Source organism: Ursus arctos, unplaced genomic scaffold, assembly GCF_023065955.2.
Source record: "Ursus arctos isolate Adak ecotype North America unplaced genomic scaffold, UrsArc2.0 scaffold_8, whole genome shotgun sequence".
Lineage (NCBI taxonomy): Eukaryota > Metazoa > Chordata > Mammalia > Carnivora > Ursidae > Ursus > Ursus arctos.
The window spans coordinates 56,040,143-56,052,396 of NW_026623100.1; the positions used below are offsets into that span (position 1 = coordinate 56,040,143).

Genomic DNA, 12,254 nt, shown 5'->3' on the forward strand with positions numbered 1-12,254 from the left:
AAGAAGGTTACTTTAAAACATTTACAAAGATATGCCTGTTTTACAAGATACAAATAATACGGACATTTCTAAAATTAAAAAGTGAAAGTTTCTCTGTTCTAATTTTATTTTCGATTTCAATCTCATTCCCCAGGGGTAACCACTATCAACAGTTTGACATGCATCCCATCAGACCTTTAACAAGTATACACAAATAAAAATATCTGCTTTTGAAAAAAAATTAATATGGGACCATTTCTACATATTGGTCCAAAACTGATTCTAAAGCCAGAGCTCCAGGGGCACCTGGGTGGCACAGTCGTTAAGCGTCTGCCTTCGGCTCAGGGCGTGATCCCAGCATTCTGGGATCGAGCCCCACATCAGGCTCCTCCGCTATGAGCCTGCTTCTTCCTCTCCCACTCCCCCTGCTTGTGATCCCTCTCTCGCTGGCTGTCTCTCTCTGTCAAATAAATAAACAAAATCTTTAAAAACAAAAAATAAATAAAGCCAGAGCTCCAGATCTCTACAGAACTGAACTGGATGGTCTGGGGACACATTCCTGGCCCCTGTGAACCCTCTTTGGAGGGACAGAGTTGGGGACAGGAGTCCTACAGTCTGGGGTCCAAAACCACAACTTCCTGCTGGGACCAAGGGTTGCAGACTCCCCTTGGGTGTGGGATCCCAGTTCCTTCCCCTCCACTTCCCAGTTTTCTTACTTCCTCCCCAGCCTTCGCCCTTAGCACTCTGGGCTCCTCAGGACCCTTAGCTGTGGCAGTCAGTACAGGCGGAAGCTTTCCTGATGCCTTCTCACTCCCTTAACAAATACCGTAAAATGCATTTTCAGACAGAATCTAAGTCATGACTGAACGATGAGGCCCCCAAGATGGTTTGCCAAGGTGTTTACAATTTAATGGAGTTAAAATTCCGTGAGCTTTTATTGAGCTTACTAGGTTTGGGGCCCTCTCTAAGCAATTTCCTTGTATTAACTTATTGAATCTTCACAACACTATGAGTCGGGTACTACTATCTCCATGTCATTGATTAAATTGAAAGAGAGGTTAAGAAACTTAACCGACGTTAATCAGTTGGTAAGTGGCAGGACTGAGATTTAACCAGGTGGTCTGGTTCTAGAGTTTGCAATCCTTACCTCTACATTATTGGGTCTCTGATCATTTTTGATTTTATCTGGGAAATATTTCAGGTACATCAGCACCTTAAGAACTTCTGTGCAATGTCCTGAAAACCTGAGCCCCCATTTATAACTTCGATACAGTGAAAAAATGAGTTTCAAGTCCAAATGATATTTTCCCTAATTAGCTTAGCACCTTCTATGAACTATCTTAAATATAACATGATCTTATAAAATGTAAATGTAAATTCCTATAAAATGTAAAATGAAAGAACTAATTCTCAGTGGTAGATTAAAAGCTGAAGAAACGGGGATGACACAGTCTCAGACTACATGCATATCTTTGGTCTGCCATTGTGTGACCCTAGAAAAAATTAAGTTCCTGAGGTCTTGATTTCCTATTTATAAAATTAAAAACCTCATGTTAAAAAAAAAAAAAAAAGACACGTCTGGCCCCTGTGCTTTTATACCCTGCACTCTTTTCCACTGGGCTCAGGCTTGATCTCAGAACACTTATTTTTTCCATAGGGCATTGTAAGCAGCCGCTAACCATTCATAAAGAAATGGAAAGTGCAATGAAACCTATTTGCGATCTTAGAATATATGTTCTCTAAATTCCCTCTTAGTTCTGCAAGATCAACCCCTAAGATACAACAAAAAAATATGAGCATACATAATATGTTGGATAATACAGTTTAGAGCTTGATTTTGTCCATATTGTTACAAATCTGAAATAGGTAGATATGGAAAGAAAAGTCATCTCATTGTCTATAAGATTCTATAATTGCTTCCAGAGAAGGGTAAAGGGATTAGCCCACCAGGAAGTTGATTATATGCACATGCGCGTTATTACTGTTTAGAGTTTTACTAGTCTAGCAATTATACATTTTAAGACAGGAATGAAAATACTGGTTTGGTCTGATGCCCCATGTTCCACAGAACTGTCTGCAACTTATGGAATGGCTTTTAAAATAATAACTCTCCCTTTTGGCATCTTTTAATTCTTCAAGATTAAACTGCTTCTATATTAGGTTACTTGGGAGTATTTGGGAACAAGTCTACTAATCGGGACATGAATGCTTTTGCATTTACTCACACGACCTGGAGAGCTGCTCTTGGATTTGGTAGCAAGGGCTGTGCACCTAGGACCAAGGGCATAACTCGCTGCTCTGGGAAGCAGTTGGAACACGCCCAAACTAGGATTCAACCTGGAGCTTCCGTTAGAGAGCTACACATGGAGAAGGGTAGGAGGGATTGGTGCAGGTTGTAGCCAGTTTGATACTAAAATAACGGATAGACAAAATAGACCTTAAGGAAATTCTGCAATGCTTCTTCTACAGTTGAGGACGGTATTTTTCCAAACAGAGTAGCAGCCATTTTTTTCTCAATCCAGCTCAGTTTTGAGACCTGCAAACAGGGAGGCGACATCATTCTTAGAAAGTTGCTCACCTTTTGAATGAATACTCTCTCCTCAGTTAGACGTGTGTGTGTGCAGGTGTACGTGTATGTATATGCATAGAATATATAAATATAAACATATCCATAAATGACATATATGACAGAGATCATCTTTATTGATATTTTACCTTCCCCTTTTTATAGTTCTAACAAACTATGAGCTCTAAAAGCACTGGTTGCCAAATCGATTTGAAATACTCATGAGCAGATCTGTGTTCAATCAGAGAAAGGGATGGGGATGGGGAATCATGCTGACCCTGTTTGTCTATGTGAGTCAAGATTCTGAGATGACCGCATAGTATTTCTTTGCACACAGTGTAGGAGCTACAAGCCCCCACCTTTGCTTCCTTCCTGCCTACGCCCTGCTGCCAACCTCACCAAGAACACAGCATCCCAGAAATGTAAATAGAAGGATCCTTACCCCGGAGGGAGTATAGAGTGAGGGCCCAGTACACATATTCGCAATCCAGGAGAAAATTTTTTAAACCAGTAACCACCAAAATTAAAATTCATATTATCATTTATTTTTTGCTTCCTTTTTTCCCCATTTTAATTCCAGTGCAGTTCACATACAGGGTTATATTCTTTTCAGGTGCACAATATAGTGATTCAACAATTCCATAGATTACTCAGTGCTCTACAAGAGAAATGTACTCTTAATCCCCTTCATCTGTTTCACCCACCTCACCTCTGATAACCATCTATTTGTTCTCTGTAGTTAAGAGTCTGTTTTTTTGGTTTGTGTCTTTTTAGTTCCCTTGTTCATTTGTTTTGTTTCTTAAATTCCATATAAGAGTGAAAGCATATGGTATCTATCTTTCTCTGACTGACTTATTTCACTTAGCATTATAGTCTAGGTCCATCCATGTTGCTGCTAATGGCATGATTTCATTCTTTTTTAGGGCTGAATAATATTCCATTATATGGTATAATATACCACTTCTTCTTTATCTATTCATCTATTGATGGACACTTTAGGTTGCTTCCATAATTTGGCTATTGAAAATATGCTACAATAAACATCGGGTTGCATGTATCCCTTTGAATTAAAGTTTTTGTATTCTTTGGGTACTCAGTAGTGCTATTACTGGATCATAAGGTAGTTCTATTTTTCATTTTTGAGGAACCTCCGTACTATCTTCACAGTGTCTACACCAGTTTGCATTCCCACAAACAGGCATGGGGATACCTATTTCTCTACTCCTCGTCAACACTTGATATTTCTTGTGCTTTTATTTTAGCCATTCTGATAGATGTGAGGTGATATCTCATTGTGGTTTTGATTAGCATTTCCCTGATGATGAGTGATGTTGAGCATCTTTCCAAATGTGTCTGTTGGCCATCTGTATTTCTTCTTTGGAGACAGGTCTGTTCATCCTTCTGCCAATTTTTAAATTGGATTATTTATTTTTGAGTGTTGAGTTGTATCAGTTCTTCATATATTTTGGACACTTACCCTTTATTGGATATGTCATTTGCAAATATCTTCCCCATTCAGTAGGTTGTCTTTTAGTTTTGTTGGTTGTTTCCTTTGCTGTGCAGAAACATTTTTGGGTCTTTAGTCTATTTTGAGTTTTTTTGGTGTATGATGTAAGAACGTGGTCCAGTTTCATTCTTTTGCATGTAGCTGTCCAGTTTTCCCAACACCACTTGTTGAAGAAACTATCTTTTTCCCATGACATAGTCTTGTCTCCTTTGTCAAAGATTAATTAACCATGTAATTGTGGGTTTACTTCTGGGCTTTTTATTCTGTTCTATTGATCTATGTGTCTATTTTTGTGTGAGTAACATACTGTTTTGATTACTACAGCTTTGTTATATAACTTGAAACCTGGAATTGTGATATCCACAATCTTGTTTTTCTTTCTCCACATTGCTTTGGCTATTTGGGTGGTTCCATACAAATTTCAGGATTGTTTGTTCTAGTTCTGTGAAAAATGCTGTTGGTAATTTGTTAGGGATTGCATTAAGTCTATCGATTGCTTTGGGTAGTATAGACAGTTGGGACTGTCTATATTTGTTCTTTTAATCCATAAGCATGGAATGTCTTCCCATTTCTTTAGGTCATCTTTAATTTCTTTCATCAATTTTTTACAGTTTTCAGAGTACAGGTCTTTTACCTCTTTAGTTATGTTTATTCCTAGGTATTTTATTATTTTTGTAATTGTAAATGGGATTGTTTTCTTAATTTCTCTTTCTGCTTTTTAGAAATGCAATGGATTTGTGTACATGGGGACTTTCTATCCTATGACCTTACTGAATTCATTTATCAGTTCCAATAGTTTTTTGGTGGAGTCCTTCGGGTTTTCTATATATAGTATCATCTCATCCATGAATAGTGAGTTTTACTTCTTCCTTACCAATTTGGAAGCCTTTTATTTCTTCCTCTTATCTGATTGGTGTGGCTAGGACTTCCAGTACTATGTTGAATAAAAGTAGCGAGAATGAACATCCTTGTCTTGTTCCTGATCTTAGGGGAAAAGCGCTCAGTTCTTCACCATTGAGTATAATGTTAGCTGTGGATTTTTCATATAATGCCATTATTATGTTGAGGTATATTCCCTTTAAATCGACTTTGTTGAGGGTTTTATCATGAATGGATGTTGTACACTCTGTCAAATGCTTTTTCTGTATCTATTGAAATGATCACATGGTTTTTATCCTTTCTCTTAATAATGTGATATATCACACTGATTGATTTGCAAATACTGAACCACCCCTGCATTCCAGGAATAAATCCCATTGGTCACAGTGAGTGATTTTTTTAATGTATTGTTGGATTTGTCTTGCTAATATTTTGTTGAGGATTTTGCATCTATGTTCATCAGAGATACTGGCCTGTAGTTCTTTTTTGTTGTTGTGTCTTCATCTGATTTTGGAATCAGGAATTTGGAAGTTTTTTTTTTTCCTATTCTATTTTTTGGAAAAGTTTGAGAAGAATAGATATTAGCTCTTCTTTAAATATATGATAGAATTCACCTGTGAAGACATCTGGACTTTTTTTTGGTTGGGAGAGTTTTGATTACTGATTCAATTTCATCACTGGTAGTTGGTCTGTTCAAATTTTCTATTTCTTCCTGTTTCAGTTTCGGTAGGTTATGTGTTTCTAGGAATTTATCCATCTCTTCTAGGTTGTCCAGTTTGTTGGCATATAATTTTTCATAATATTCTCTTACAATCCTTTGTATTTCTGTGGTGTCAGTTGTTATTTCTCCTCTTTCTTTTCTGATTTTGTTTATTTGAGTCCTCTTTTTTTTTTTTTTTGGATGAGTCTGACTATAGGTTTATCAATTTTGTTTATTTGTTCAAAGAACCAATCCTGGTTTCATTGATCTGTTCTTTTTTCTTTCTTTTCTTTTTTTAGTTTCAATTATCATTTATTACTGCTCTAATCGCTATTATTTTCTTCCTTCTGCTGGATTTGGGTTTTGTTGTTCTTCTTTTTCTAGCTCTTTTAGGTGTAAGGTTAGGTTATTTGAGATTTTTCTTGCTTCTTGAGGCAGGCCTCTGTTGCTATACATTTTCCTCTTAGAATCACTTTTGCTGCGTTTCAGAAATTTTGGATCATTGTGTTTTCATTTTCATTTGTCTCCATGCCTTTTTTTTTAAATTTCTTCTTTGATTTCTTGGTTGATCCATTCACTGTTTAGTAGCATGTTATTTAACCTTTGTGTAGATGTGGTCTTTCCAGATTTTTTTTTAAGCCTCAACAAATAATGTACATTCAAGTCCCAGACTCATGTGAAATAGGGTCAATGGTTTTTAAGCCTGAGGGGTCTTTTACCTTAATGAAGACTCAGATTCTTAATATTTAAAACTGGCATGATAAAAACTGCTTACAGGGCTGTTTTAAGGATTAAAGGAGATAAGAAATACCAAGTATAAACTGCACATCTGATACATAGCAGGTGTTCAATAAAAGAGCTTCCTTCTCTGTTCCTAATCCTCAAACCTCAATTAAAAAGCTTCCTCTTTTGCTTATGCTAATTTTCTCATTCAGAAATAGCATTTCTGTTCAGCATAATTTTTCACGCATCTCTTAAGACAGATTTTCACATTCTGTTAATTTTCTATAAACTAACATCATTTAAGACACTGGATCTTAGACTTGCCAGCTGCCTTGATTTATTTCTATATGTTTCATGTGCCTTTCTAAATTCAGTTCTTTGAAGACAAGAACAGTGGGCACATAATTTATGCTCAACACACTCTGATAAATGAAAAAGTCCTCTCACAAAACACAGAGTAGTACACCAACACAGAGCACATGCGTGTAGGTGGCTGACCACCAACCGAGAGCACAAAGGGGACATGTGATTGCTGCCAGGGGAAACAGACAGGTGGTCAGGGGAAAAATACAGATACGTACACACACACACACACACACACACACACATATATATAATCATATACTGTATGTAACACAGTATTTAAACAAATCAATAATAAACTCATAAAATATGTACTGATCTTATCATTTTCCCTACAGTAGGCACAAGGTAAAACACTTAAAGAATAAGTCACTGAAAATATACCCGGTAATCATAGTATACTTAAACAAGATTTATAGATAAAAACATTCAACTCACAGTATAACAGTATCTTCCTTTGAGGTAATACAAAAAGGGTTCTTCAGGTAAAAATTGGATTGCTTTATCTAGATGTTCCTGGAAGAAAATCCAAAACAAATACCATCCCTCAGATTTCAGGCAGTGTTGAATGGGAGTGTGCCTAGTAATGTCAAGGAGGCTTTACCGTGTTGTTTGGTCCTTCTCCTCAATCCCTATCACTAATACAAGTAAGTCTTACCAATAATTCAATTATCAGGAATGACTGCTCACAACTAGAACCAGACTGTGGCTATGATTTAATTAAGCGATGGATAACTTAAAACCAAATGTCACTCTAAAAACAGAAAACGTCTGATGACTTTTTTGTCTGCCCATGCCTTGCCTCGCTGATACTTAGGAAGCATGCTTGCAAATATCAAATGATGAGGGTATAACGTGGGGAAGAATAGCAGAACTAGGTGGTAGAGAAATCGACATCCCTGACATCACTTTAATGGTTATAGGGAGCTGGAAAACAAACTCTGACCACTTACATGGAGCTATCAAAGCTAGAGGCACGTTATAAATGACGTGCATGGGCCTTATTTACTTCACTCACTTATCATGTTACGTTTAAGCCTTAGATTGGATTCTCCTCCTCCCGCCAAATCAACAGGCAAGGAGTGTAACTAATTAGTCCCAGTCATGTTGATGATGTTGTTGAGCTCATAACCAAAAGACTAATCCTCAGTCTTTGAAAAAGCCATACTCATCTACTATGTGACTTCTTTCAAGATCCAGAGTAATAATAGTCTTCAGTCTCCCAAAGTTTCATTCTTTTTTGTGCAGTACGAGTCAAGACTGTCACTTCATTTAAATAAAAAAGATAAATTCCTTGAGATTCATTCGCTGAATAATTTGATTTCTATCTTTTAAGGGAACATAGAGCTACATTAAAATATTGTTAATATCAAGACATACCTTGAAGCGATGCCCATAGTTGATTTTGTTTTGTAAGCCCTCAAACTCAGATACGTAGCCACACAAAACCGCATACCTGAAAAGGATAAAAGCAGCGGATACTATCAAATACCATCAAATATAACATTTAAAAAAATCTCTAAAGCATTCATTAATATTTGACAGAAGTATTCATATGGACGCAAGGGCCCTAAAAATAAAAAATACCTGACGTGAACATGAGGCGTTTCCTCACCTCTAACTGGGGAGACTAGCACCATCTCATACGTACGCTGCGAGGGCAAGACGCCTAAAACACATAATTGCTTAGAATACTACCTGGCACGTAGTGAGTTCCAAGACATATGAGCTGTTGCTATCACCATCCTCAACATCGAAGTTACAAGGAGGCTCTCTGAAAAAGTCTCGTCACGCAAGTTACTCTGTTGGATAGCTGAGCCTTGACCCCTTCTCTCGATGTGGGTAACCCAGAAGCTTGCCCACATTTCTACATCTTGTCCACAAGATTGTTGTAAGTAAACTTAGCTTCATGGCTTGCTTAAATCCAGACAGACTAGCTCAATTTCCCTACACTATATGCTGGCAAAGAAATAAAACACAAATCATGTCACATTTTTAGAAAAATCTGTCAAATCTATTTGAACTTTGTCATCCAGAGATTTACAGAACAACCCAAATATTTGTGCTGGAATCAAAAGGAAACAATGTATGTTCACTGATCTTGAGTGGTGGGACCAATCATCTCCTGATGCTAAACGTCAGCATCAGAATGACTCTGTGCACAGCGCTAGGCACGGACTGCTCTCTCAGCACACTCTCCAAGCTACTCTGAGCGAGGAAAAAGGGGAAAAAACCCCTATGACTTATGAATACTATTATATGAAATACGCACATTTCCTTATGACTAATCAGTCTTAATGCTTTTCATAATCTTTTTTTGAAGTCTATTTCTTTCTTTCTTTTTTTTTCCTGAGCTGAGATCAAGAATCAGATGCTTAACTGACTGAGCCACCCAGATGCCCCCTGAAGTCTGTTTCTTTAAAGTCTAAAATATTGTTTATCTTTCTACACCTCGTAAGTTCAAAGTTCACCAGACCACTTTTTCGCAAAGGATCATCACTTCTTTTCTGGCAATCAGTTCCACTTATGTCTCTGTGTGTCTGTGTGTTTTTGTGCTTTTATGCTGTTCATCTTTAAACATGTAATTTAAAACTTTACTTCATGAACCATCCCAAGCTGACGGGAACGCTGAAGAACGTTAATTCACAATATGGTCTATTACCTCCATCTAGAGGTCAGGCTCACCATACAAAATTGACAAAAATTCTGTGTTTCTTTGCATTGATACTGAATATATCTTTAATACATGACCAACATTCCTGTTTCAACAACTACTAAAATAACCCCATTAGTTTCCTTGCATACTTCCGAGTCAGCATGAATGCTACTTATCCTGTGAGAAAGCAGTGGAAAAATAATGTAATAGAAAAAATAATGAGTATCTAAGAATAAAAGATCTGGTTTTTGTCTATTTATTGTGTGACTCTTGCTTACTCATCAGCGTATTTCGCCCCCCACACCTTCTAGACACGCTACCTTGCTCATCCTTCTCTGTAAAACGGACGCAGGTTGCTCTGTGATTCATGTGCTGTAAGCCATGGGGATATAATTTGTGAACAGTAGAGCACAACAAATACGTAAGACGTTATTTGTAATTAAGGTCAGGCCTATCGGGCTAACAAACTGCAAATCCATGGTGACTTTACTCTCTGGGTTCTAGAAGTATTTTAGGCTGGGCACAAAAGCGACAGAATTTGTAGCAAACACTTTAGGCTTTGGGGTCAGATAGTCAAGGTTGCAGCTACTCAACTTCGCTGCTATGCACACAGGTGTGGCTGGGCGCCAGTAAGACTATTTACAAAAATAGGCATTGGCCCTGGGCCGTAGTTTGTCATTTATGCTGAATGAATGAGAAAATGTCCTAACATCCTGAAAAAGATCTTTTTATGCTATTTTATTACAATTAAATGTGGAATCAGTTAGCCTAAATTTTAACCACTGCTTCTCAAGTCAAAGTTTTAATTTCTCTTTTTTCATCACCCTAAACCTCTACTATTTGAATGAGAACTCTTGTATTCACTACACATTATAATACGTTCTAAGAACTACCTTAAAATTGACATTTGAATTTGTTAAATTTTATCAACTGAAGAGATTTTAACATTTTTTTAAAATTAAAAACTGAGACTGAATAAGAGATCACGTGCAACACAATGGGATCATTACTCTGTGTGTGTGTGTGTGTGTGTGTGTGTGTGAGATTTGAACTTGGAGTCAAATACCATAGTTAGAAACAAGGCAATCCGTTCACAACAAAAAGTGCAAGAAGATGAACAAAAGAAAAGCAGCCAGGATAGCATATGACAGACCCTCCTAGGGCAGAGCTACGCATAATTTCTTCTTACAAGATGGATTTCAAGGTACTTATGAAGCCCCCAGAGAAGACGCAACATTGGTCCTCTATGAAAATGTGAAGCTTACAGAGATAAATGCCCTCAAACTGAAGACTGAAATCCACTGTACATTTTCAATGTGACTCTTCACGGACACAGATGTACGTGTGGGAGAAGGAAGAGGACAACAGAGGGAGAGCAATGCAGCGGGAATGAGAGAAAGAGGAGCGGCAGTTCAGAGTGAAGAGTAGGGCTTGGGGGTTCTTTCTGCATCTAAACCTGGCCAACCAGCTCCCAAACACCTCCAGCATCAGAGGAGAGGAAGAGCTTATGGCTGATCCGTACAAATTCATTACAGTTAGGACTAAAAGTGGAAGAACAGAAGTACCTGAATGCATACATATGTTAACTTATTAATACTTAATGCATACGCATAGTAATTTATTGACACTAATCTGCAAATTTGATGCATACATATGTTAATTTATTAATACGAATTTGCAGATTAGGTGAGAAGGTATATTTGGCTATAGAAATAATAGCCAAGACCCTTACCTACTGGGAAAATGGTCTTAAAGCTAGGTACCAGGGTGTTAACTGCAAAACTTTCTCTTAGAGTTGTGGCAGAGGCACCAGGGGCACAGAACGATACTTTATCAGGTACTCCAATTCCTAAAGCAAGGTGCTCCACTGCCCGTGCGTGACACACTGAGGAAACGATTCATAGGTTCTGCCAGGCTCGGCCCTTCACCCTTCTCCAGGCTACAGAAGAGAAGGTAAAGAAGGATTCCTGTGGATAGGCGGACAGTGGGCGCGGCCTCCCACCTTCTCATGGGAGGGGGCAGGAGGGAGGCTTGTGCCTCCCTTAAGCCAAGTGAGGGCACGCCAAAAGATCTGTTTTTAGGGATGCCTGGGTGGCACAGTCGTTACGCGTCTGCCTTCAGCTCAGGGCGTGATCCCAGCGTTTTGGGATCGAGCCCCACATCAGGCTCCTCCGTTGGAAGCCTGCTTCTTCCTCTCCCACTCCCCCTGCTTGTGTTCCCTCTCTCGCTGGCTGTCTCTGTCAAATACATAAATAAATTTAATTAAATAAAATTTAAAAAGACGTGTTTTTATTTTGGCCTGTGTCACTTAACGACATAAAAAATGTTCCTTGACTCCTGACCAGAGAAGCTTTAAGATGAGCGTGTGCGTGGAGCTCACCCTGCTGGTGGCAGAGTGTAAAGAAACAGGTCAGCTTTGGGAAAACTGCTGTTTCAGAGTTAGCTGGTGGAATGAAAATGAATTTTCTGGGGGGCAAATGAGGCCCTGCAGAAACGGAGCCATTCTGAGAGAGATTTTGCCTCAAAGTGCTCCAGAAGAATAAAAATAATCCCGAAGAGAGGTAGATTTCTGGAAACCTAGGTCTAAGAGAAGGGTCATAAATTAACTTCTTATTGTTATCTTCCTAGCACCTGAAGTACCTGTATTGCTGTAAGAAACTAAAAGATACTGTAAAAATGAAACCACAGGGGCGCCTGGGTGGCTCGGTTGGTTAAGTGTCTGCCTTTGGCTCAGGTTGTGATCCTGGAGTCCAGGATCGATCCCTGCCCTGGGCCCCCTGCTCATCAGGGAGTCTCTCCCCTTACCCTGCTCACGCTCTCTCTCTCAAATAAATAAAATCTTTTTAAAAAATGCAACCACAGTGTTAATTTAAAACAATAT

The 12,254-nt window shown here is 38.3% G+C and overlaps 1 protein-coding gene across 12 annotated transcripts in view; it reads right to left on the minus strand.

The window, feature by feature from the left end:
* RMDN2 (regulator of microtubule dynamics 2) overlaps positions 1-12,254 on the minus strand; it is a 69,311-nt gene that overhangs the window by 16,748 nt on the left and 40,309 nt on the right. For all 12 annotated transcript variants that reach the window (XM_057309033.1, XM_057309038.1, XM_048222626.2 and 9 more), the window contains exons 6-8: positions 8,098-8,173; positions 7,156-7,233; positions 2,417-2,515 (exon numbers count right to left, since the gene is read on the minus strand). In XM_057309033.1, the coding sequence (XP_057165016.1) occupies positions 2,417-2,515; positions 7,156-7,233; positions 8,098-8,173 (253 nt within the window). The remainder of the gene's footprint in view (positions 1-2,416; positions 2,516-7,155; positions 7,234-8,097; positions 8,174-12,254) is intronic.